This window comes from Balaenoptera musculus, chromosome 14 (assembly GCF_009873245.2).
Source record: "Balaenoptera musculus isolate JJ_BM4_2016_0621 chromosome 14, mBalMus1.pri.v3, whole genome shotgun sequence".
NCBI lineage: Eukaryota > Metazoa > Chordata > Mammalia > Artiodactyla > Balaenopteridae > Balaenoptera > Balaenoptera musculus.
In genome coordinates, this window is record NC_045798.1 from 77,718,624 (window position 1) to 77,746,350 (window position 27,727).

The 27,727-nt window shown below is 43.2% G+C and overlaps 1 protein-coding gene across 4 annotated transcripts in view; it reads right to left on the reverse strand.

Annotated features, from left to right (window-relative positions):
• The window catches only part of BCL2 (BCL2 apoptosis regulator), a 184,022-nt gene extending 156,796 nt beyond the window's left edge, over window positions 1-27,226 (reverse strand). For 3 of the 4 annotated variants that reach the window (XM_036823413.1, XM_036823415.1, XM_036823416.1), the window contains exons 1-2: window positions 26,456-27,226; window positions 25,394-26,243 (exon numbers count right to left, since the gene is read on the reverse strand). In XM_036823413.1, the coding sequence (XP_036679308.1) occupies window positions 25,394-25,960 (567 nt within the window). In that variant the 5' untranslated portion in view covers window positions 25,961-26,243; window positions 26,456-27,226. Of the gene's footprint in view, window positions 1-19,604; window positions 19,835-25,393; window positions 26,244-26,455 lie in introns of those variants that run through there. The other variant, XM_036823414.1, reaches the window with a different exon arrangement.
• Window positions 27,227-27,727: the final 501 nt, after the last annotated feature.

Consider the following 27,727-nt stretch of genomic DNA (forward strand, 5'->3'; position numbering starts at 1 on the left):
GTATGTCATTTTCAGTTTACTAGTAGCCACACTGAATATATTTTATTCCAACCAATATATCCAAAATATTATCATTTCAACACGTAATTAACAGAAAAATGACTAATAAATAGTTTGCATTCATCTTTTCATACTAAGTCTTTGAAACCTGCTGTGTATTTTATACTCCAATCACATCTCAATTCGGACTGGGCACATTTCACATGCCCCGTAGCCACCTGTGGCTAGTGCTACCAAACTGGACGGTACAGGGGCAGATTTTAGACACGGCATTTGGGTTCCACACTTTGATGGTGCACATGAGCCTTTGATCAGTGCCTAGCACACTGTCTTGTAGTTAGTCAATGTGTGGGATGCATAAATGATGGGATGTATACTGGGACCATGGAACATCTTTGGGATGAGAAGAAGAATAAAGGGCTTTAAAAGGCATTAGTCTGGGAAACCCCTAGCAGTCCAGTGGTTAGGACTCCGCGCTTCCATTGCCAGGGACCCGGGTTCGATCCCTGGTCGGGGAATTAAGATCCCGCATACCGAGTGGTGTGGCCAAAAGATAAATAAATAAAAGGCATTAGCCTGTGTTGACCTTTTCCTGTTCTCACAACGTGGAAGTCTTGGTTCTCAGGCTGCCAGAGGGAACGCTGCTGCTCAGGACGAAACGCCAGGCGAGGTCTCTACCGATGCTGTGAGCCCCTGCTTCCCAAACTCTCTCTAACCAGCCTCACTGCAGACTTGTCCTTGCCTCTAAAGCAGCCGCTACTAAAAGCCCAGGCAGAGGGCTGAGAACAGATGAGCACTTATCCCTGGGTCCCATATTCCTGTGAAATCATTTGCATCCTGTTAAGCAAATTTGCATAAAGTTGGAGCCAAGAGAGCTTGGCTGGCTTTCCAGGCTGTGCTCTTCCTCCACACTGCGCTGGCCACCATGCTTTATCACTATTTATGAGGGTGGGAGAACAAGACAGACCCCCAGTTAGAATCAGCATAAAAATGGACTCCTTCCCCACACTGCCACGAAAATCAGTGTCCTCTGGGGTACGCGAGTGAAGGAACTCTGAGATGTAACCTGGCTGCTGCCTCCTTTGTTATGACAAGAGTTTATTTTCTATGACTCTGACCTGTGGCCTGAAAACACAGCCTCTGCTGGGGTTGTATTGATCCAGGCAGGCACACGCACCTGAACGTCATGGAGCTCAGACTCTGGCTCGTGGGCCTCCGGGGAAACCAAACTCACCACCCTTCATTCCAGAAAACCACAGGCTGCCACCCTGAGAGCAGCGTTGACCCCAGTGGTCCCGTTCTCGCTTCAGCCAGGTGTGTGGAGGGCACCCTCGAGGTACAGGAGCGACTCTGGACGCACACACCCGTCTCTCTTCCTTTGGGACCGAGGGGCCCAGGCTGCAGGTGGCAAGTGAACAAAGTAAACGGCACAACTGGGCAGGCAAGTGTCGAGGGGAAAACACCCGGAAAACAATTTGATACTATTTAACATTGCTGTTATTTTATTTCAGCTGCCTATCTCTTTCTCGGACGATTTCCCAGAGAAATTCCATTTTCATTACAAAAAGGGTTTCTTATGCCAGGGAAAAGACTGTGGCACTATTATTGCACTGTTACTTCTACTAAGGTCATCTCAGATGGTATGTCTACGTCTACGGGAGATAAATGGTTTGCTAAACAGGCTTCTCCACATCCTGCCGCGGGTTACGTCTGCCCCGAATCATCACTTCTGGGGCCGTGATAGAAGCAGCTTTCTGGAAGCTGCAGAAGAAGGGAGTCATGAGGAAGAGCACCAAGTACTCCATGGACACCTGGGTTCAAATCCCAGCTCAACCTGCGCGTCTGGAGCCTGTGCTCCGCAACAAGAGAGGCCGTGATAATGAGAGGCCCGCGCACCACGATGAAGAGTGGCCCCCGCTTGCCACAACTAGAGAAAGCCCTCGCACAGAAACAAAGACCCAACACAGCCATAAATAAATAAATAAATAAATAAAATAAATAATAAAAAAAAATTTAAAAAAAAAAATCCCAGCTCAACCACCAAAGCAACTGTAATTAGTCGCCTCTCCAAGCCTCATCTGCGAGGCAAAGGACAAAACCACACCAGCCTCCTCCGACTGTCAGAAGAAATAAATGCGTTAATGTAGACAGAACATTTAGCAAGTGTCTGGCACGGAGTAGGCATCCTAGGAACACCTGCTTTATCACGAGTATAGCTGGGGCGCCCCGTTAATGCTGCTGGTACTGCGTAGTAGGCCCACACGGGCAGCTGTCCATGCAATCAGTCAGCTGGCATTACTGGGCACCTACTCTGTGCTCGTCCTGGGCTAAGCCCTGAGTATTCAGTGATGGTCCAGTCGCATCCATACTCCTCAACTCCTATGAACCTTGCTGACTCTACCTTTGAAATGACTGGCGCGGTTGTCCCATCTCAGTGGGAAGATGGGGCAGGTGTGCAGGGGCAGGTGCCCAGCTCCATCCCAAGATGGACACCTGCCCCATCTTCCCATCTGCCTCCCTGCTGCCCTCCCCCCAACACACACACACACACACACACACACCACCACCACCACCCCCCCCATCCTGCTAGAAACCTTCACCGGCTCTCCACAGCATGAAAGATCAAATCTGAATTCCTTAGGGAGACACTCAGGGCCTTGGTGAGTCAGCCTCAACTGGCCCTCAGCTTCACCTCCTTCACTCCACCCCATAACACCTATATTCCGGTCACGCTGACCTCTGTACCACTGCCTAGCTTGTCACAACCTTCCCTGACTCTGTTGATTTGCACATGGTAGCCTTTCCCATTGTCCATGGAGCAAGCTCTTACTTATCCTTCAAGACCCAGGCCAAATGGCTCTTCCTCTGTGAAGCCATCCTTAACTTTCTCAGGAAAAAACTCACTGGATTATCATATTCGTTTGTGTGTCTGTCTCCCCAGGAGACTGCCCTCCACAAGGCCAGAGAATCACGTCCAGATGCCTAGCAGGCACAGAGAATGTGAAATGAACAAAGGACCACATTTTATTGTACGATGGCTTCAGATTGAAGTCCTGAGTCAGATGCTCAGAGTTAAGGCATTGTAAGGCAGCTCCTCACACGAGCCACTCTGCGTGTCACGCAGCTACTCTAAATATGCAAACAGTGTAATATGTGCACAGTGAGGAAAATTTAGGTAGAGCAATACAGCAAAAATTCCCCCAGAAATCACAATATCCATATCCACTTGGGTCAAGTTCCTATTAATTCTCCACTCAAAAAAGTGAGTTAGGGCTTCCCTGGTGGCGCAGTGGTTGAGAATCTGCCTGCCGATGCAGGGGACACGGGTTCGAGCCCTGGTCTGGGAAGATCCCACATGCTGTGGAGCAACTGGGCCCGTGAGCCACAACTACTGAGCCTGCGCGTCTGGAGCCTGTGCTCCGCAACAAGAGAGGCCGCGATAGTGAGAGGCCCGCGCACCACGATGAAGAGCGGCCCCCGCTTGCCGCAACTAGAGAAAGCCCTCGCACAGAAACGAAGATCCAACACAGCCATAAATTAATTAATTAATTAATTAATTAATTAATTAAAAAACTTTAAAAAAAAAAAGTGAGGTAGGAGAAGAAATGGAATGTAACAGGTAAATATCATTTAAGGTCTTTTGGTCTATTTTTAACTTCATTTTTTTCACACTACTATTGCTTTGCTTCCTCTCTTTCATCCTCTGGAATGAGTCACTCCACTTAAGTGGATTTTTCAGATGACTGAAGCCTAAACTTTTAAAAAAATTTTAACCATTTGGAATGGAGATGCTTCTGAAACTTATTCCCCACTTTCCCTGAACTCGTTAACGCTTCCTACAGAAAATAAGCCTGTCTTGATGGGTCAGCAGCATCCTTAGGAATAAGTAAGACTGTCCCCTGCTTACACCCCACTGCTAACCTCGAGGGCGGCTGAGATCTTCATTCCTGTCTGCCCCACACAGAGGGGCCTCACATGGCTGTGTGTTTTAGTTCCCGGGCCAGCCTTAATAGCGCTGTTATCCTATTTCTTATGATCAGACGCTTCAAGTAGTTTTTTAATAATTTGCTGACCTCCTCTGCCAGCTCAGTACTAATTAACTCTATTTGCAGTTTCTACTGGCTGCGGAAAAATGATAACTAATCTTGTGAGGAAGTGTATTTTTTGAATCGGGTGGAAAGTTATTCAGCCTTAAAAAGAAATGAAATTCCCACACACGCTGTAACAGGGATAAACCTTGAAAACGTTACATTAAGTGAAATAAACCAGACACAAAAGGACAAGTATGATTCCACTTATTTGAGGTACCCAGAGTAGTCAAATTCACAGAGACAGAAAATAAAATGGTGGTTACCAGGGCCTGGGAGGAGGAGAGAGTGGGCAGTTATTGTTTAATGGGTACAGAGTCTCAATTCAGGCTGATGAAGAAGTTCTGGGCATGGATGGTGATGTGAAGGTGCTTAATGTCGCTGAACTGTGCACTCGGAAATGGTTAAAATGGTAAATTTTAGTTATATATGTTCTATCACTAGATACACACACATATATATATATATATATATACTTAAAGCAAACCTGTTAAGAATGATGGCCACGCTCTTATGAGTAATGGATGTGACCTTTAATTTAGCACGTGAACTTTGTGACATCCTTCTGCATAGCAGGGGTTGAAATTACTTCCTCGTTCCTAGCTGGATTGAGGATCATCAGAATTGCTTAAACAGAGATCTCTGAGGGCGTTAATGGACTTTGCGGTCATAAAGGCCTTTTATTCACAAATGACAATGCTGGTGACAAAGGGGTACTCTTTATATCCATGTGGACACTATGAATAATCCCAGGGAGAACTGGGACAGAGGAAAGGAGGGCTTTCTCTTCACACCGGAAACCAAGCAGCCCATCCTGGGCACAGATTCCAAACCTTTCTCTTGTCCTGAGATCAAGCCAGAAAACCCCAGGGTCACGTACTTAGCTGTGAGAAGAGCAAAGATCCTAATTATCTTTAGGATTTGTAAAAGATACATAAGGCATCCTTTTAAATATTATACTGTTGGGTTATAGCTCATAAATGAAACAGTTTAGGTTATATTGGACCAATATTTTTAAAGCAGTCTGGTCCATAAAAGAGAGAGGGTATAGCTGGTGGGGTTTCAGTTCGGTGAACACAGAACCCAGGGTTGGGGGAGTTTGGTGTTGAACTCTGTCTCGCTTAGTGAAAGGTTACTGTTGTCCCTCTGCCTGAATAATAATTCCCCTTCCTTTTTTGCGTTCTTATGAAACACCATGAAGTTCTACTCTAAAAGTTATACATGTTGTGCCTGGGAGAAATGTTTAATTTTTAAATTCATATATGCTTTATTAAACAAACCTCTTAAAACAGTTTTTTTTCCCTCCTGAATTTGAGTTACTTCATTCTGCACATGAGCCTAAAAGTAAAGATTCCATCTATATGTGTTTAATAACACCAAGAGATATAAAAATTAAAGAGACTGCAGGGGAAAAAAGAGATTGCTTAATAAGGAGCCTAGTAAGAGTTTCCTATCTTGTCAGAATTTGGTGTTTAAGTTTCTTTTAAGAAAATAGTTTCCTGGCCCATGAGGACACTCCCTGAGCCCTGCAGATCCTGGTCAAATGTTATGATGGAAACACTGTGCTGTTCTAGGCCAAATGTACCCAAATTAAACCAAGGGGGATGGAAAGAACGGCCCCTTGATGCACCGTGGTTGCTGAAGGTGGGTTTGTTTATGAGCAGAATAAAATTTACAGCTAAATATAAAAACAGATACACCGTCATCGTATAAACTGGAGTAACATGTCATTCCTCCTCTGGACTCCTGGAAAAAAACACGGAGGTCATGCCTAAAATAAGAACAGTGAAGGGCCGGGGATCACACCAGGGGTAAAACCGCAGACTTTTCCCACTTTTGATTAAGGCATTAGGCAGGTTACAATCGGACAGTGAGCTCATTTCTCTTGAACCAGGAAAGCACTGTGGGTTTGTTATTCCAACACACACACTGACCCCGGGGAGAGTTTCTGAATCAGGTGTCTAGTCTTGGTATGAAGCAGTGATTACTACTTATTTTTCAAAGGCTATTTATACAGACTATTGGAGCCAAAGAGGAGAGAGACAGAAACATTTTGTTTCTGTGTGTGTGTGTCTCTCTCTTTTCTTTTTAACTATAAAAGAACTTTAAAAAGTCCATGTAGTGAAAGATTTCACCTCCTAGTTACTAAAGTAAAGACGGCTAATTGGCTTCCTAAAGAGACACAAAAGAAACCAAAAAGTCACATGCATCAAATTGTTATTTTTCATAGGTTTCTGTTTTAAATTTTCAAAAATTTCTCCAAGTTTCAGAGGACATCAGTGACCACTTGGATGGCCTAAAAAAGCATCTGGTTTTGCCTCTTACTAGGCAGGGTGACTTGATTTTGCAGAACCTGTTTCCTCATCCGTAATTCCACTTCCTACCCTCGGGGGAGGTTACTGGGGTTAAATAATCTTCTATCCATAAAAGTGTTAAACCCAGAGTGTGGCACATATTGGGGTTCAATTAATGTTAGTTTCCTTCCTTCCTCCTGACTGTCAGTGACGGAGCCAATGACCAACATTGTGGGAAACGGGAATGGGGATCTGGCAGGGTCAGTAGGGGTAATGGGGAAAGTGCTCCAAACATTTGAGCCCAAATAGTAGGTCTTCTTTAATCCTATATTGAGCATGGTAACCCATTTTAAACTGATGTAAGGGCTGTATCATCCTAATATATTAATTTTAAGGCAGAACACTATGTTTTCAGCTATTCATTTTTAAAAAGCCCTTCAACCTCCTCCGGGTAAACTGCGATACTACTAGAAGAACCTCAAAACGAATATACGAAGTTAATATTGCCCCATCAGCACTCCTGTATTAAATTCCCCTGTTTTTGTTATGTTGTAGCCCCAATATTACATTGTTAATTATTTGCCTGTTTACTGTTCTGACCTCCCCACAATGCTGGATTCACACGAGGTATGAGAGACAGTCCACAGCTGTTCTGTTTTCTGTTACAGCCCCAGCACTCTTACAATTATTTGTTGAATGAACGAAGCTGAACTAATGCATAAGCCACATGGCCTTTAGGAACTGAGGAAATCCTACTGATGAAAGCTCCACCATTTTTTCAGTTCAAAAACCACTTCACTCACCAAATTTATGTTGGTTACCTAAAGACAGGAGCCCGATCTTAAAAGTAAATAAAAACATAGATTGCTAGTTAGATGCCAATAATCAGAAACAATCGTTTATATATAATTCCATTTGCCCCCTGCTGAAAGGGGCTGTTTTCTAGAACCCTCACGTTGAGTTTTAGCAAATTCTCACATCCACCATACTACGGTTCCCTTAGAAGGCATTTCAAGGTCAAGTGCGCCCAGCTCACAAGCCCATCCACGGGCATCACATGGCAAACAGTTAGATGTCCCTCTGCCGTTAACATGAAACACATCTCAAAAGCTGTATCAAAGGAAGGAAAATAACCTGAAACGTGAAACTACATTTTAATTTTCCTGAAAATGTTTGAGATAAAGAGCAGCAGTGGATACTGTTTTCCAAAATTAGATATACTTGATTAGGTTTCTATTGAGGAATCGGTGTCCTTATGAAAACACACCCTGAGAAGCACCACAGTATAAAGAAATATCCTGGAGGCTGGCACTGAATTCCCGCTTCTCTTGACTTACTGGCTCTCATGTAGCTTTGTTAGTCAAAGTTTTCTCTTCACGTGTGAATAAACAAATAACAAAAAGAATGTGGGAAGAGGAAGGCAGAGAGAAGTGGGAATATATCAATAATACCAGCCTTACCTAGAGTTTTGTGAAGATCAAATGGGCCAACAGATCCGAATTCCTCCAGAAACTTTAAAATCCTCCATCAAGGCAAGAGACTACTGTTGTAATGTTTTCACCTGGAAAATAATTCTCTGGAAACTGCCTTTCATAACTGAATTCTTTCTTCAAACACACCTTTATTAACTGATTGTTAATGAAGATTTATTGCAATGTGAATTCCAATAAAATTAAGTTTTCAACCAGGCAGCGTTAATTTAAGACAATGGCAAATTTAAAATATACTCTTCTATAAACAGAACGTTGACCGTATTCTTTTCAAAGCGACGAGAGAAGAAAGACCGCTGTAACTGAAGAAGAAATGAGCAACGCTTTGAAGCATTCAGTCAATCACTACATCTTCCTAAAAACCTCTCCACTCCAGTCCTAATCATCGCTCAAAGCTAGCAATTCCCTGCGCTCCTCACCACCCGTCCCTCTTCACCAGGAACACGGTGTCTGCTCGTTTACTGAGTCAACCTCCCACCTGTCACTAACATCGCCATCTCCTTAATCAAGTGGAGCCAGAGTGACCTTTCTAGAATAAACCCCGCCATGGCGGTACAACTCCAGCCTCACCTTTCTGGTCCGCCTCACTGGCACTCCTCATGCCAGCCAGGCTGGGCTCCTCCGCCCCTGCAACTCCCCACGTGCTCTCTTGCCTCTGGCCTTTGTTCTCGGGGTTCTGTCTGCTGTCCATCTCTGCTCCTCCTCCCCACACCCCTAGGTTTCTTCCAGCTCATCCTCCAGGCTTCAGCTCCCTTTCCTGGGAAAACTTCCCTGACTCTAATAAATGCCCCGACTGGGGTTGCATTTCTTCACCCCCCAGCTTCCCCCCTCCCCAACCCCGCTCTTCTGCAGTTGCTGTTTCATGAACTCCACCCCCCCAGACTGCAAGCCAGCTCTGTGCAGCTCTCACCTCCCGAGGCTGGCCTACAGCATGCAGCCAATGGGGAAAAACTGTGCACGATAAAGGAATAACCCATCTCCTGTTCTGTCTGCTTTAACTGTGTGATCCAACACACACACACACACAGAGCAATTATTTTCCGGAAAACACAGAGATGCAAGTGGGCCCTTCCTAATATGAACGAGGACATCTTTTTCAACTTCATTCCGAGCCAAACAGGTAGAGAGCTTTGAAGGAAGAGTCAAGTGTCTCAACTCGTATTAAATTTCCCCAAAGTTTCCATATTTGAAAACCACTAATTTACTCACTGGCCATGCCCTTTCAATATTCCCTACAAAAGGTATTTTCAAATTCCATTTGACATGTACTTTCATCAGTTAATTTTTAATTGAGCCAAATATTAAACGCTCACATTAACCGGACAAAGCATGTTTAGCTACTGAGTTGCAGTGACAGCTTGTGTTATTCTCACACACAGGCCAAGCATGAAATAGAAAACTAATAACCCCTTAAGTGTATTCTCAAAGTATCATTTATGGGAAAGAAAACTACAGTCAAAGGAAACTTGTGCAATGGCTGTCATTTTTTTCCCCCTGAGCCGCAAGCTGTTACAAAGCAGGGAAGCTCATTTTCTCACGGATCCGGAGGAGCTCAAGAATCCCACTGTCACTGGACGGATTCATTAAGAAGGAATCTGGCAGCAGCATAGGGGACAGACACTTTGGAGAACGGGCCAATTATCTGGGTGTCCTTTATAATTTGAAGTTTCTGAATTCACTTATAGATAAGCCACTTGAAGAGGGTCTGGCAGTGGTAACATAATGCACAGATGGCCACGGAAGAAACGAGAGGGAAGAATGGAAGATGTGGGGGAAAAGAGAATTTGCTTGTGGTTTCATTCATGGGGACAGATCTGTAAGCTGACACATCCCTCTTTTGAAAAAGCCCCTGGAGAAGTATGGTCAAGCTTCATTACAAGTAAACAAATCATACAATCTTTCTCCAACAGATGACAAATGATGAGCAACGATGCTTTGGAGTTTGCTTCATGCCAAGGAACGAGGATTCTCAAAATGCAAATTCCACCAGTTCTTAAAAAACCACAAAAAGGCTGTGATGCTTGCTTCAACCAGAACAGAGAACTTAGCCCAAAGCTGCCAGGACAGTGGTTTGCTCCGTGCCACCCTTGGTGGTCTTCTTGTTGGTCAGTGTCTGGAGAAATGAAATCCTAGGTTCTCTTTCTTCTGGGAACACTGAGCTGTACCAACTCCCACCTTGTACTGGCTGCTTGTTTTTAGGGGAGAATAACTAGGGGACCATTTATCCTTGTGACTTTTATGCTACAGTTCTTTTATACTTTAACTACAACAATAATAAGAGAGGAAAAACCACTTTGTTCCCACTGTGAGAACCATGAACAAGTCCTGCTTTTTTTAATGATAAGATAAAAAAATAATGAATAATTTTAGATGTCAAGACTTTGACTGTCTGAACTGGGCCTGAGACGAGAAACACGAGAATTGAGAGCAACTGTGCACATATATGCAGACTGTGTGCACGTATTTTTTGTATAAACAGACACAATGTGACAATCAATGGGCTAGTCTCTAATATTAGCATTAAGGACTTTCGTGAAAGTTGAATGTTTATTATAAAGCAACATCTAGAAGATTCCTTTTCAGGTATGAATGACAAACTTTTTCAATTCAATGGTGAAGGATGAAATCAAAACACTTTAGGTATTTTTCTTTGTTCACTGTTACTAAATATTAATGGATCAGTGGGATGGGACATTTGGAACACATGTGTCCCTATAATGGGATGTTATAGAGTGGGACACACATACTCTATTTAATAAGTGGGGTGGGACATTAGTTGGTTAGGGTGACTTTGATGTCCAAAGTGATCAAAATCCATTTATTCAATCAACAATCATTCTGTGCACCTATTATCTACTATGCTGGGTGCAGGTTAAATGTAATAGGAGGACTATTTTTTTTAATTTATTTATTTTTTGGCTGCGGCACTCGGCATGTGGGATCCTAGTTCCCTGACCAGGGATCGAACCCACGCCCCCTGCAGTGGAACCTCGGAGTCTTTACCACTGGACCGTCAGGGAAGTCCCAGGACTATTTTATTAAGTAAGGAATTGCCAGTGAAGGAGAACACCTTGACTGTTTAAGACCCCTACAAAGGGAGGACACTATTAGGAGGTTGAAACGACACTCATCTGACTCAAGGTGAATTATCTTTTAAGTAGGCAAACTGGTTGTGGGGAACCAAGCTCTGAACAGTAAAACTTCAAGTTAATCACCTTCATTCAATCCACAGAAGTCCTCAGAGGACTTTGGGGGAAAGGCAGTGTAGAAACAGCAGTAATAAAAGAAGGTAGAATCAGTGGGGGCAGCTAGGACCACTTTTGGAAATAAAGAGGAAAATGGGAAATCTACATGGTCTGGGGAAAAGGCATAGGGTATTCCTGCCCCAACTTCTCTCTTCTAGATCCTTAAGACCAACTGCTGCTGGGCATTTCCACTTGGATATCCTATTGGGAGCTCAAGTTGAAAATGTCCAAATTAAGTTCATCACATGTATCCCACAAAACAGTCATTGTTCTTATCTTTCCTTTCTCTCTGAAGGACAATATCATTTTTTGAGCCAGCTGGGTTTTGAACTTGTGTCCTCTGCTTCTTTCCCTCCCTCATTTCTCACGTTCAATCTCTTCTCAGTCCTTTGGGTCCACTTCTCCACCAGCCCCCCACACCTGTCCCCATTCCCCCACTGCCATGGTTCCAACTTCCTGCCTGGCCTCCCACTGTCCAGCCTCAGTCATTGTCAATCTTCCACAAGCCCACACATCCTGCCTTGTCTCAGAACCCTTTCGATATCCTTTTAACATCTACCAAGTTAAACACCAACCTCTCAACTTAGGGCCAGTCTTATCTCACCAGAGATCTCTCAGACTCTTTACAATCCCCCAGCAACGCCTCATGCATTCCTGCCCGCTCTGCATCCTCCAGCCCAGCTACCTGGAATGCCCTCTCCCCACATCTCCCAACTATTATCTCCGGCATAAAGCTCTTCCAGATCCCCTTCTACCTGGCCTGGATCGCTCTGTCCACTAAAGTGTGTAAAGGATTACAGCACTTTACACAGTACTTGTCTTAGTCTCACTATTGGTAGGCAAGTTCCTTAGAGGCAAAGGTTATCGTCCACATTTCTCACTCAAGTGAAACATCTGGCATAGAGCTTTGCACATAGTAGGCCCTCAATAAACGTTTTCTCAATGGAAAAAGGTAGTGTGCATGCTCTACAAAATAACAAGATCTTTATAATACTTTCCGTTCCCATCACTGCCCTGGTTGCTAGGAACTCCTTGGGGTTAAGATTTGCAAACAACTGCTCATTTTCCTTGATTAAGACTTCTTCTTATTGTTTTCTCCTTTTTTTTTTTAAGGGATTATTTATTTATTTGTTTGTTTGTTTATTTATTTATGGCTGTATTGGGTCTTCGTTGCTGCGTGCAGGCTTTCTCTAGTTGAGGTGAGCGGGGGCTACTCTTCGTTGCGGTGCGCAGGCTTCTCATTGCGGTGGCTTCTCTTGTGGAGCACAGGCTCTAGGCACACAGGCTTCAGTACTTGTGGCATGCAGGCTCAGTAGCTGTGGCTCGTGGGCTCTAGAGCACAGGCTCGGTAGTTGTGGCACACGGGCTTAGTTGCTCCGTGGCATGTGGGATCTTCCCGAACCAGGGCTCGAACCTGGGCCCCTGCACTGGCAGGCAGATTCTTATCACATCGTTTTCTTCTTATACTGTTATTTAAATATTTAGTAAGTGGCTCTGCATCATTATACTTAAAATTTTGTTAGAAAATAGCTCCAAACCACCTCTAAAAGTTTTCAGCTTTAAAAAGAGAGAGAGAGGTAGATAGACACATATCCCAGCAGGAATTCATAAAGAAAATAGCTAGGAGAGACTTTCAAGATGGCGGAGGAATAAGACGTGGCGATCACCTTCCTCCCCACAAATACATCAGAAATACATCTACATGTGGAACAACTCCTACAGAACACCTACTAAATGCTGGCAGAAGACCTCAGACTTCCCAAAGGCAAGAAACTCCCCACGTACCTGGCCGTGTGGCTGACAGGGTCTTGGTGCTCCGGCGGGGTGGCAGGCCTGTGCCTCTGAGGTGGGAGAGCCGAGTTTAGGATACTGGTCCACAAGAGACCTCCCAGCTCCACATAATATCAAACAGCGAAAGCTCTCCCAGAGATCGCCATCTCAATGCTGAGACCCAGCTCCACTCAACGACCAGCAAGCTACAGTAATAGACACCCTATGCCAAACAACTAGCAAGACAGGAACAAAACCCCACCCATCAGCAGAGAGGCTGCCAAAAACCATAATAAGATCACAGACACCCCAAAACACACCACTGGACGCGGTCCTGCCCACCAGAAAGACAAGATCCAGCCTCATCCACCAGAACACAGGCACCAGTCCCCTCCACCAGGAAGCCTACACAACCCACTGAACCAACCTTAGCCACTGGGGGCAGACACCAAAAACAGTGGGAATTACGAACCTGCAGCCTGTGAAAAGGAGACCCCAAACACAGTAAGTTAAGCACAATGAGAAGACATGGAAACACACAGCAGATGAAAAAGAATTCAGGGTAATGATAGTAAAGATGATCCAAAATCTTGGAAATAGAATGGAGAAAATACAAGAAACGTTTAACAAGGACCAAGAAGAACTAAAGAGCAAACAAACAGTGATGAAAAACACAATAAGTGAAATTAAAAATTCTCTAGAAGGAATCAATAGCAGAATAACTGAGGCAGAAGAACGGATAAGTGACCTGGAAGATAAAATAGTGGAAATAACTACCACAGAGCAGAATAAAGAAAAAAGAATGAAAAGAATTGAGGACAGTCTCAGAGACCTCTGGGACAACATTAAATGCACCAACATTTGAATTATAGGGGTCCCAGAAGAAGAAGAGAAGAAGAAAGAGACTGAGAAAATATTTGAAGAGATTATAGTTGAAAACTTCCCTAACATGGAAAAGGAAATAGTATATCAAGTCCAGGAAGTGCAGAGAGTCCAATACAGTATAAATCCAAGGAGAAACACGCCAAAACACATATTAATCAAACTATCAAAAATCAACTACAAAGAAAAAATATTAAAAGCAGCAAGGGAAAAACAACAAATAAAATACAAGCGAATCCCCATAAGGTTAACAGCTGATCTTTCAGCAGAAACTCTGCAAGCCAGAAAGGAGTGGCAGGACATATTTAAAGTGAGGAAACGGAAAAACCTACAACCAAGATTACTCTACCCAGCAAGGATCTCATTCAGATTTGACAGAGAAATTAAAACCTTTACAGACAAGCAAAAGCTAAGAGAATTCAGCACCACCAAACCAGCTTTACAACAAATGCTAAAGAAACTTCTCTAGGCAGGAAACACAAGAGAAGGAAAAGACCTAAAATAACAAACCCAAAACAATTAAGAAAATGGTAATAGGAACATACATATCGATAACTACCTTAAATGTAAATGGATTAAATGCTCCAACCAAAAGACATAGACTGGCTAAATGGATACAAAAACAAGACCCGTAGATATGCTGTCTACAAGAGACCCACTTCAGACATAGGGACACATACAGACTGAAAGTGAGGGAATGGAAAAAGATATTGCATGCAATGGAAATCAAAAGAAAGCTGGAGTAGCAATTCTCATATCAGACAAAACAGAGTTTAAAATAAAGACTATTACAAGAGACAAAGAAGGACACTACATAATGATCAAGGGATCAATCCAAGAAGAAGATATAACAATTGTAAATATTTATGCACCCAACATAGGAGCACCTCAATACATAAGGCAAATGCTAACAGCCATAAATGGGGAAATCGACAGTAACAGAATCATAGTAGGGAACTTTAACACCCCACTTTGACCAATGGACAGATCATCCAAAATGAAAATAAATAAGGAAACACAAGCTTTAAATGATACATTAAACAAGATGGACTTAATTGCTATTTATAGGACATTCCATCCAAAAACAACAGAATACACTTTCTTCTCAAGTGCTCATGGAACATTCTCCAGGATAGATCATATCTTGGGTCACACATCAAGCCTTGGTAAATTTGGGAAAATTGAAATCGTATCAAGTATCTTTTCCAACCACAACGCTATGAGACTAGATATCAATTACAGGAAAAAACCTGTAAAAATTACAAACCCATGGAGGCTAAACAATACACTACTAAATAACCAAGAGATCACTGAAGAAATCAGAGAAAATAAAAAAATACCCAGAAACAAATGACAATGAAAACACAACGACCCAAAACCTATGGGATGCAGCAAAAGCAGTTCTAACAGGGAAGTTTATAGTAATACAATCCTACCTCAAGAAACAAGAAACATCTCAAATAAACAACCTAAAGCAATTAAAGAAAGAAGAACAAAAAAACCCCAAAGTTAGCAGAAGGAAAGAAATCAAAGATCAGATAAGAGATAAATGAAAAAGAAATGAAGGAAACAATAGCAAAGATCAATAAAAGTAAAAGATGGTTCTTTGAGAAGAAAAACAAAATTGATAAACTATTAGCCAAACTCATCAAGCAAAAAAAGGGAGAAGACTCAAATCAATAGAATTAGAAATAAAAAAGGAGAAGTAACAACTGACACTGCAGAAATACAAAGGATCATGAGAGATTACTACAAGCAACTCTATGCCAATAAAATGGACAACCTGGAAGAAATGGACAAATTCTTAGAAAAGCACAACCTTCCGAGGCTGAACCAGGAATAAACAGAAAATATGAACAGACCAATCACAAGCACTGAAATTGAGACTGTGATTAAATATCTTCTAACAAACAAAAGCCCAGGACCAGATGGCTTCACAGGCAAATTCTATCAAACATTTAGAGAAGAGCTAACACCTATCCTTCTCAAACTCTTTCAAAATATAGCAGAGGGAGGAACACTCTCAAACTCATTCTACGAGGCCATCATCACTCTGATACCAAAACCAGACAAAGATGTCACAAAGAAAGAAAACTACAGGGCAATATCACTGATGAACATAGATGCAAAAATCCTCAACAAAATATTAGCAAACAGAATCCAACAGCACATTAAAAGGATCATACACCATGATGAAGCGGAGGTTTATCCCAGGAATGCAAGGATTCTTCAATATATGCAAATCAATCAACGTGATACACCAAATTAACAAATTAAAGGTGAAAAACCATATGATCATCTCAAGAGATGCAGAAAAAGCTTTTGACAAAATTCAACATCCATTTATGATAAAAACCCTCCAGAAAGTAGGAATAGAGGGAACTTACCTGAATATAATAAAGGCCATATATGACAAACCCACAGCCAACATCGTTCTCAATGGTGAAAACCTGAAACCATTCCCCCTAAGACCAGGAACAAGACAAGGCTGTCCACTCTCACCATTATTATTCAACATATTTTTGGAAGTTTTAGCCACAGCAATCAGAGAAGAAAAAGAAATAAAAGGAATCCAAATTGGAAAAGAAGTAAAGCTGTCACTGTTTGCAGATGACATGATACTATACATAGAAAATCCTAACGATGCTACCAGAAAAGTACAAGAGCTAATCAATGAATTTGGTAAAGTAGCAGGATACAAAATTAATGCACAGAAATCTCTTGCATTCTTATACACTACTGATGAAAAATCTGAAAGAGAAATTAAGGGAACACTCCCATTTACCACTGCAACAAAAAGAATAAAATATCCAGGAATAAACCTACCTAAGGAGACAAAAGGCTTGAATGCAAAAAATTATAAGACACTGATGAAAGAAATTAAAGATGATACAAACAGACGGAGAGATATACCACGTTCTCGGATTGGAAGAATCAATATTGTGAAAATGACTATACTACCCAAAGCAATCTACAGATTCAATGCAATCCCTATCAAACTACCAATGGCATTTTTCACAGAACTAGAACAAAAAATTTCACAATTTGTATGGAAACACAAAAGACCCTGAATAGCCAAAGCAATCTTGAGAAAGGAAAACAGAGCTGGAGGAGTCAGGCTCCTTGACTTCAGACTATACTACAAAGCTACAGTAATCAAGACATTATGGTACTGGCACAAAAACAGAAATATAGATCAACGGAACAGGATAGAAAGCCTAGAGATAAACCCACGCACATATGGTCCCCTTATCTTTGAAAAAGGAGGCAAGAATATACAATAGAGAAAAGACAGCCTCTTCAACAAGTGGTGCTGGGAAAACTGGACAGCTACATGTAAAAGAATGAAATTAGAACACTCCCTAACACCATACACAAAAATAAACTCAAAATGGATTAAAGACCTAAATGTAAGGCCAGACACTATCAAACTCTTAGAGGAAAACATAGGCAGAATACTCTATGACATAAATCACAGCAAGATCCTTTTTGACCTACCTCCTAGAGAAATGGAAATAAAAATAAAAATAAACAAATAGGACCTAATGAAACTTAAAAGCTTTTGCACAGCAAAGGAAACCATAAACAAGACGAAAAGACAACCCTCAGAATGAGAGAAAATATTTGCAAATGAAGTAACTGACAAAGGATTAATCTCCAAAATTTACAAGCAGCTTATGCAGCTCAATATCAAAAAAACAAACAACCAAATCCAAAAATGGGCAGAAGACTTAAATAGACATTTCTCCAAAGAAGATATACAGAGTGCCAACTAACACTTGAAAGGATGCTCAACATCACTAATCATTAGAGAAATGCAAATCAAAACTATAATGAGGTTCACCTCACACCGGTCAGAATGGCCATCATCAAAAAATCTAGAAACAATAAATGCTGGAGAGGGTGTGGAGAAAAAGGAACCCTCTTGCACTGTTGGTGGGAATGTAAATTGATACAGCCACTATGGAGAACAGTATGGAGGTTCCTTGAAAAACTAAAAATAGAACTATCATACGACCCAGCAATCCCACTACTGGGCATATACCCTGAGAAAACCATAATTCAAAAAGAGTCATGTACAACAATGTTTATTGCAGCTCTATTTATTATAGCCATGTCTTGGAAGCAACCTAAGTGTCCATCGACAGATGAATGGATAAAGAAGATGTGGCACATATATACAATGGAATATTACTCAGGTGTAAAAAGAAACGAAATTGAGTTATCTATAGTGAGGTGGATGGACCTAGAGTCTGTCATACAGAGTGAAGTAAGTCAGAAAGAGAAAAACAAATACCATATGCTAACACATATATATGGAATCTAAAAAAAAAAAAAAATGGTTCTGAAGAACCTAGGGGCAGGACAGGAATAAAGATGCAGACGCAGAGAATGGACTTGAGGACATAGGGAGTGGGAAGGGTAAGCTGGAATGAAGAGAGTGGCATGGATATATATACACTACCAAATGTAAAATAGATAGCTAGTAGAAAGCAGCCACATAGCACAGGGAGATCAGCTCGGTGCTTTGTGACCACCTAGAGGGGTGGGATAGGGAGGGTGGGAGGGAGATGCAATAGGGAGGAGATATGGGGATATATGTATATGTATAGCTGATTCACTTTGTTATAAAGCAGAAACTAACACACCATTGTAAAGCAATTATACTTCAATAAAGATGTTAAAAAAAAAGAAAATAGCTAGGAGATAGCCCTGAAATTTTAGATTTACAGGTGCCAACTGGCATCCTTTATAGACTTTCTTTTTTTCCCAAGAGATAAAATATCAATATCTGAAGATGATGATATAATTTGTAATTAACTTTATTCCTATGCTCATTGTAAGAAGGCATTGAACTAAGAAGACTAAGTTTTTGTCCCATATTCCCTTTGAAAATTCTAATGCATCTCAGTAGAATATTCGGCTGCAATTGAATTTCAAAGGTAATACATAGGTATGACATTCATCGTGCTGTAAAGCAGAAGAAATCTTAGTATTTGTGAAGAAGAGTTGGAAAAAGTCAAGAAAAGACAACCTGCAACACTCATGCCTTGTTTGGTGCTCCAAGCATTAGAAGTCATAAACTCTCCATATTCTTTCACAGCTTAAGAAAAGACATTTTAAAAATAGAGAAATATAGTAATTGGAACTGTCACAAGAAAGATGTATTGGTCTCAATGGTAAAATCTCCCTTGGAAAATTTAAGCTTCACTTGACACAGTGGGTCCTTGGGCTGGTTTCAGGAGACAGAGTAAAAAGGAGAGTGGGGTCAGTCATAAGCTTCTGACTCATTATGTTGACGCTGCAGAGAGCTGATTAGCCAATTATTAACTAAAAACGGAATATGGCTCCATCCCTGAAATTCTGAAGGCAAAACAAGGAGCAGAATGGAAATACTGATGCCAGTGAAATTGCTCGTAGAATCTGGTCAATCGCCTAAGAAAATCAGCCAAGTAGTCCTTAGTGCTTTTGTAACTGCTACCAATGGCCACGCCAGCATGTCAGGGAGATTCTCTTTCTAACATGTTTAAGACGGCGTTTGGGGAAGTACTCTTTAGTATAAGCTATTTTAGTTGTTTAGTTAGTCAAACTTTATCTAAGGCTAGAGTATAACCCTCACTCTACTCTCACATTGCAGAGATCAGAGCTAGTACAAACTCTTCCAGCAGATTCTATGTTTTCCCTGCACAGGGTTGGAATTTATGATCTCTGGAGGGAAAGCATCATATCTGATGACAGAATTTTTCCTTGCCCGGTTGCCTGTAGCAAGATTGGAGTAAGGGTTATAATATTCCACCTTGGGCAGACCCCTTTTCTGCCCCCTCTTGCTGGTTATCCAGACATAATGCTCTTTCCTTCAGGTGAATCCCACCCTTCACATGTTGGAAGGTGACAAGGAGCTACCCCTTGGAGGTCTCCCTGTGGTGGGGTGATGGGCAGGTAGGGGTCAGTGATGGAGGCTGGCAGGAGAGGGGAGGGTCCCCGATGAGAAAGCCCACACGGCTTTGGAGAAACAATCATTCCGTCATCATTCTCACTGAAGGACAGCTGGGTTTATCTTTTGTCTGGCAAATAAAGAGCAGAGAAATCGTGTTGGCACTACAAAATCGAGCACAGATCAGAACATGCAGCAATCTACGAAAATACTTTTAGAAATGAAAATGGCTTTGTCGTAACTTCAAAAGTTTTACAACCTCCATTTAAAGAAAGAGGACCACGTGTAAAAGATGTTAGATGGTAAACACCTGCTCTTCAGGAACACAAATGTCACAGTGGACTAGGAATTTCTATAAGTAGCGTTTTGGAAGAGAAGCCTCTTAATAAACAGAACAGTGCTAGAACCTAAAACCAAACCAAAACAAAAGCTTTTGTTTTAATCTCTCCCCTGTTCTGGTTCAAATCCACTTGGACTTGTCTGCATACCAGAATGATTTAAGAAAGATAGTTCTTCAAATTAATCTATTCTAATCAACCTCATCAGAGTCTCGGGTGTCTTTTACCAAAAAAAAAAAAATTAATGAAATACTTTAAAAACTGCAGGCTAGTGTTTATTAAGTCTTCATAATATGTAGAAAGAGCACCTAATGGGTAAATATTTACCAAGGGAACTCCCCCTGCCTTTCAGTTCTCTTAAGCGTACGTCCGTGTAACATAGTATTTTTTAAATCATCTATGTTTCTCCTCCTAGTTAAATCAGGCCTAATGCACACATGAACAACCATATGGTTAGAAATAACTTTTTCAGACAAAGATTGAAGTGTATGCAAAATAACACATCCTTAGGGTTTTGTTTTGTTTTGTTTTGTTTCTTCTTTTTCCCTCTAAATCTGAGAGTTTAGAATCATCTTGTCAGGCTGTGTGGCAACTGAGTTCACAACGACATCTCCAGCCCTGGTCTGTGAGGGCATCCAGGGCAGGGGAAAAGCCTTCCTCCCTGGACCCCCAAACTAACCCAGGGCCGGGCACATAGAAGACTTGCAGTCATGTCTGTTGAATAACTGTCTCCGTCCTTGGCTGACTCTCATCGTTAACTGCGTTTCGATGTCAAGCACTGATTTTGTTTGAATTGCACCTCAAATACGATATATCTCTGGGGGAAAAAAAAAACCTTTTTACTTGTACACTACAAATACAGTGTTGTTTTTCCAGCACAAATGCGCTTCTGCTGAAATACTGCTTTGCTAAAGTCTTGCGAAGACACGATGGATGACCTCAGAAATGGGTGCGGGGACGTGCTGAGTGGGAGAGACCACCAATAATACCCACAGCACCCACACACCTGCTTTATGAGTGGGTTTGTCATCCTCCAAAAAGCTGACTAGGACTGGGAGTCGAGATAAAGAAAAACTATTTAAGAGTTTGGCTTAAAAAAAAAAAAAAATCTGTGGCTTTCTGTTACCTGGTGTGCTGGGTAGCCTAATAACATTTAGCAATTCTGAAATGTACCGGTTCAATCAAGGATTGCTAAAAAGATCAATCAGTTCTCACTAGAAAGCACAGCTAAAAGTAACAGGATGCACAGAAGAAAGCCATGTTTTCGACCGACATTAAACAGCAACAAAGGCCCTAAAACAGAAAAGAGAACTGAGTGAACTATATAATTTTACAAAAGTCCCCAAAAGCAATCGCTCAACAGCACATAACTGCAAACTCTAGGAGCAATAATGTATCTTTCTCTGCAAAATAAATTACTGAAAGGGGTCATGTGATTCTTAGCAGGCAGAAAGACGCACTTTCCCAAGGAAAGTTCATCATTAAATATATTATTTAAGACTGGATCATCTTCAGGCTATTTTTAATCCTATCATTTTGCTGCCAAAATTGGCTATAAGCAGCTGAAACTCAGCCACTAGAAAACTGAGGCTTTTTCATGTATTTTGTACACTGGCCTGAGAATAGTATTGCTTTCCAGTTAAGCAAACGTTTGGGTAGATGTGGACTACATACAGAAAAGAGAAACTGCTTGCTGACCAACTAATAAAAAGGAAGCCACCCTCTACTGGATGTGGAGAAGTAAGTTCCTGTCTTCCTAAACCACAAAGACCAAATGACAAACACACAAAAAAAGTCGCACCACCATGTCATCAACAGAACGAAGCCAATATCCAAGTTACGGCATCGCATTCTTGCAGCTGTCAAACATCTCACTCTCTCCTAAGACATGAAGCGAAATGTTGTCACGTTTCTCAGTTTGGAGGGCGCCATCAATGTTCATTCACCATCAACTTGCCCAAATCTCAACCCTCTGCTTGCAAGAGCCCCTTGGTCGTGAAGCGGTCTCAGGGCCCCTGAACTCATCTACAGAATTTGAACTGTGTTACAAGGGGATCAAACAATACCGAATGGAGCTATTAAAAGAGCTAAATTTCCTGTCTTTAACTGGAGTAGAAAAGCTATCTTACTTTCATGGGGTCTGTAATGCCAACACAAATTGTATAGCTACCACGCAAAACATTCTTGAGAGGATGGAGCTTATAATAATTTCTCTCCTGTCTCTCTTGCATTCCAGTCTATTTCTTCCAAGGGTCAGATCACTCTAGTGGATACATGGGAAATATTCAGCATCCTAGGTAATATTATGGACCCGCGGGGCCACTGGAAAGGTACACTGTAGGATCCATCCCAGGTTGCCGTTTTTCCTAAAAGGCGTCCACGAGAATCGATGGTCAGTGATGGCAGCCAGCATCTCTAACTCTCACGTGCACACAAACACCTGTAGATGTGGCGAACCACAGATTCTGACTCAGAAGCTCTGGGGTGGGACCTGAGACTCTGCATCTCTAAGAAGCTCCCAGGTGACACCCAGGCTGCTGGTCCCTGAGCCACACTTGGAACGGCAGGGTCTCGGACATCTCCTAGAACTGCTGCCTCCCTCTGGAAGCCTTATTCAGACTTAGGAATAAAGCCATACTCCACTCCACAGCCAACTTCTTCTTTAGTCTTTATATAATTTGTAGACTTCTAGGACCATCTCTCAGACACCTATCATCCAAGGCCCTGCTTTCTCCAAGTTATGGAACATGGAATGCAAACTGTTTTTCCTCGGTCTCAGAAGTAGCAGCAGCAAAGAAAAAAAATGTGACTTAGAATCTAAAGCCCCCATAAGAATAGATTCAGTAGACGAGCTGATCCACCGAGTCTTGTAGACAGTACAAGTCATTGTCCAACGTTAAAATAATGTGCTAGCTCTCTTCTGAAATTTTACCATCCTTACTGAGTCCTTTACACTGCAAGACGCAACATATTATTAGAGATGCAACACTGATTGGTGCAAATTTGGAGGAAACTCTGTCTGTATGCCAAATGCTTAAAATAAAAATTTAGGTTCATAATGCACCTTTGAAAGGATAAGTACATCAGGCTCTCAAGTACTACCACTTTTATTATTCCAAAGTGTCCATTTATGATTGCATTTCCTGATATATACTTTTTTTTTTTGCCAAAGTCCTCTGCTTTCCTATTTAGTCATCCATCTATATGTTGTCCTGAAAGCTACACATTTTACCATCAGCTATTTGTGCTTCTATATGATTTATTTTTACTATAAGAGGTTTTGTCAAAAAAAAGTTTATCATGTTCTACGATATGTCATTGTGGTTTGGCATCATAAAATGTAGCCTCTACATTTATCAACCTCAGATACCTGTTGACCACAAAGATAGGCTCTACTAAGAAAACTCTATTTTGAAAGGAGGAAAAGGTGAGCCTTCACTTAAAAAGAAAATTCAACTGTATGAGATGTTAATATACCACAACTCGACAATAAAGATCAAGATTATATCTTAATTTCTATCATAAACATATGTCTCCATTTCCCATCTTTTTATTAAATTACTTGACACATGACAGTTACCACCATGGATTTCTTTCAACTAGAAAGAAAATTTTTTAAATTTTTTTCACAAAAATATGTAATAGTCAACTGTTGTTATATTAGTTTTACTTTGGTCTTAAAATGATCCTTTTGGCGTCTGGAAGTCCCTACCTCTTTGGTTATGGTGGTTAAAAATAAAACCACCTACTTAACCAAACATTTAACAAAAATATTCTTTACACACTTCACTGAACTCTTCCAGAATTACTAAAGATCTGATAATACCAGATCTCGAAAAACAAACAATTCACAAAAAACATTTAAATGTTAGAGATTAAATGGGGATGTTTTACTTTTAAACACTGAACAGTGGCATCAATATTTTGTCAACTTTGGTCAAGTAGGATCAGATGTTCATGTCAGTCATCTACTTTTCTTGGCCTTTTCTCTTTTTGGCCCCTTACCATTAGCACACTTTGTAAACTGTAGTAAAATATGTAATGTGCTTCTTGAAATCGAATCCACCTGTAGTGACTTCTAAGCTTTTTGCTCCTGTTAGGTCCTATAAAATAATAACATTAGTAATTCTCCCTAGAGACTGTGAAAGGAAGCACTGAATTGCATCCTTTTTCAAAGACAGTTCTTCAGATTAAAAGACAAGAATTATTCCCCTTTCACTTTTTCACAAATTAATCACTTCAGATATAAAGTGTAGATGTCAATTACACTTCTTCAGTCTTAGGATCTGTACCCCTCCCCCAAAGAACCACACACACAAAAAAAACTTTACGGTGACATGATAGAGGCTCTATCTAGCACAACAGTACCAGGAAAAAAACAGTTCACAGATGTTCCTCAAAAATACAGGCATCAATCACTTCAGCTAAAGTCAGAGCACGAGAATCCACAGCTACGAATCAATTCTTCTACACTTTATATAGATACTCTAGATGCAAGTTTTGCCAGCAGAGGGGACCACCAAATCACGTGGATTCTAGGTGGTGAAAAGTAGAAGATACTAAAATTCCAGTAAACCTCAAAATCACACACAAGTTATAGAACACAAGGTACGCAGCCAATGCAAATTCTGTCACTGACAAAATAAACACCCAGAGGTGAGTCTTCTTCAAGACACTAGATCATGCCCACTAGGAATATGGCACACATTGGAGGCTGGAGTTGCCGGACTTTTGGAAAGTCAACTTACAGCTTACCTCTTTACAAACATCCAGGTGTTCCAGGGGAAAGGGGCTACACTGGTTTTCCTCTTTGGGTAGATCTTACCAAGTGAGTCAGAAAAGGCATGCCCTTGGTCCTCTGGGAGAGTCTGCTCTTCCAACTGGATGGTTCTCAAATTTTAGTACAAAGAAGAAACCCCCAGGGGAGCTTATTTCTGATGCGGATTGCCAGGACCCAGCTTGGCATCTAGTTTACGAGTTGTCCCTGAAATGTCCCATTTCAACAGGCTACTCAGGCCAGGTACCATGATGAGGGGGATCCTCGGACCCCCAGTTTGAGAAACCCTGAAGGGATGCCATTTACCCCAAGATCCTACTGAACAGCAAAGACTGGATCTTTGAACCTCAATGGCTGGCAAGCAAGGGAAACAATTTTGCCGGGAAGCAATGATCACAGTTGGGTTGGCAGGGAGACCTCTGTACAGGGAAAGAGGGAGGGAAGCCACAACCCTGATTTTATTTCATTGGCTCATCGGCCTCCCTTGGCCCAGTAGCCCACCCAGACTCCAACCGCCGCATCTCAGACCCGAGAGGTCCAGCCCAGACTCACATTCAACCAGACATGTACCTACCCAGCCTCCGTTATCCTGGATCCAGGTGTGCAGGTGTCGGTTCAGGTACTCAGTCATCCACAGGGCGATGTTGTCCACCAGGGGGGACATCTCCCGGTTGACGCTCTCCACACACATGACCCCACCGAACTCAAAGAAGGCCACAATCCTCCCCCAGTTCACCCCATCCCTGAAGAGCTCCTCCACCACCGTGGCAAAGCGTCCCCTCGCGGTGAAGGGCGTCAGGTGCAGCTGGCTGGACATCTCGGCGAAGTCGCGGCGGTAGCGACGAGAGAAATCATCACCGGCCTGGCGCAGGGTCAGGTGGACCACAGGTGGCACGGGGCTGAGCGCAGGCCCCCCGGCGGGGGCGGCGGGGGCGGTCTGGGGCGGCGGCGGGGAGGTCCTGGATGGCGCTGGGGTGCGCCCAGGCTGGGAGGAGAAGATGCCTGGCGCGGGGGCGGCCCCCGGGGACGCGGTGCCTGCGTCTCCGGCATCCCACTCGTAGCCCCTCTGCGACAGCTTATAGTGGATGTACTTCATCACTATCTCCCGGTTATCATACCCTGTTCTCCCAGCGTGCGCCATCCTTCCTCCACGGAAAAGCAGCCGGGTACCAACAGCACCTCTCGCCCCCGCTTCCCGCCCCACGGCCCCGCACGGGAGAAGAATAGTTATAATCCAGCTATTTTATTGGATGTGCTTTGCATTCTTGGATGAGGGGGTGTCTTCAGTCACGCGGAACACTTGATTCTGGTGTTTCCCTCTTGGCATGAGATGCAGGAAATTTTTATTTAAATTCCTTTCGGATCTTTATTTCATGAGGCACATTATTAGTTATTGTTAATAGCAGTCTACTTCTTCCGTGATGCTGAAAGGTTAAAAAAACTAATCAGTCAAAATCAGGTGCATTTCCCTTTATACACTGGGTGAAAGCAGGGCACACACACTACAAGTTACACAGCTAAAAAGAATATAATAAACTGCCTGGAAATTAAACTTACTCGAATGCACTTAAAGTTAAAATCTCAACTGTTTCCACTGAAAGTTACATGAAACCCATTTCCTGTGCAAAGAACTTACTTGTATTTTTTCAGGACAGCATGATCCTCTGTCAAGTTTCCTTTTCTGTGAAAACAAATGCATAAGGCAAAGATTCCATCAATCTTCAGAACTCTCCAGTTATAGAGGCTGTGAAACTTGCAAATGAATCAGGAGTTGGGGGCGGAGGGTGTAAAAATTAGGAGAATTTCCAGTTTGATTCCCAGACTTCTCCTCACAGAAATGTCAATCCGTAGGAATCCCAACCGGAGATCTCAAGAGCACGAGCAAAGAAAGGCAGCGGCGGCGGCAGATGAATTACAATTTTCAGTCCAGTATTTGCAGAAGTCCTGTGATTTTCCCCCTCTCGGCAATTTACACGCGCACACACACGCGCGGGCACAGACATGGATCTCTGTCCGCGGGACCGCTTCACGCCTCCACGGGAGAGAGACAGGGACCGGGGGCCGGTGGACGAGCCGGGGACGGGGGCAGGAATCCTCTTCTGATTAAACTCCGAACAGCGAACGCATTTTCCGAAAAGCTGCTTGATAAATGAAGGCTGGACGCGCCCGGCCCGCCGGTGCCGAGCGCGAGAAGCCCGCGCTGTGTGTGGTGCGGCGAGGGCTGGGGAGAAGGACGTGGTGGGGGAGGGTTTTATTTTTTCCCTCTTTTCCTAAAAAGGATGACTGCTACGAAGTTCTCCCCCCTGGACCCCCTCTTCCGCTGCACCCCACCGGCGCACCCCGCCTCCGGGCTGCGCACCCTTTCTCCTCCTCCTGCTCCTGCGCGGCGGCGCTGGCGGCGCCCGCCTCCCCCGCGCTCCCGCCGCGCACCCGCTCCGGGCGATGACGGCCGCGCCGGCGGGGAGGGCCTGGCGCCCGGCACCTTCGCTGGCGGCTGCGGCGGCGGCGGCGGCGGCGGCGGCGGTGGCGGCTCGGCGGGGAAACCGAGAGCGGCGGGCGGGAGCGCGGCGGGCGCGGGCGCGGGCGCGGGCGGGGGCGGGGGCGGGCGCGAGGAGGAAGGGGGCGGGCGCGGCGCGGGGGGGCCTGGCCTCTTCATTCTCCTCTCGAACCGACTGGTTTCCTGTACGTACGTCACACGGTTCATTCAAAAAAAGAAGAAAGAAAGAGCCCTCCTCGGAGCCGCCCCGCCGCCCCCTCCGCCCCCTCCGCCCCGCTCCCCTTGCCGGGTTAAAGGAGCCGCGGCCGGCCCGGGAGTGGCGCGCCCCGCCGGGGACTCATGGCGCGCAGGCCCGCGGCCGGGGAGGGAGCGCCCGGGACGGCCCCCGCCCGCTGCGCCCGCCCGCTGGGC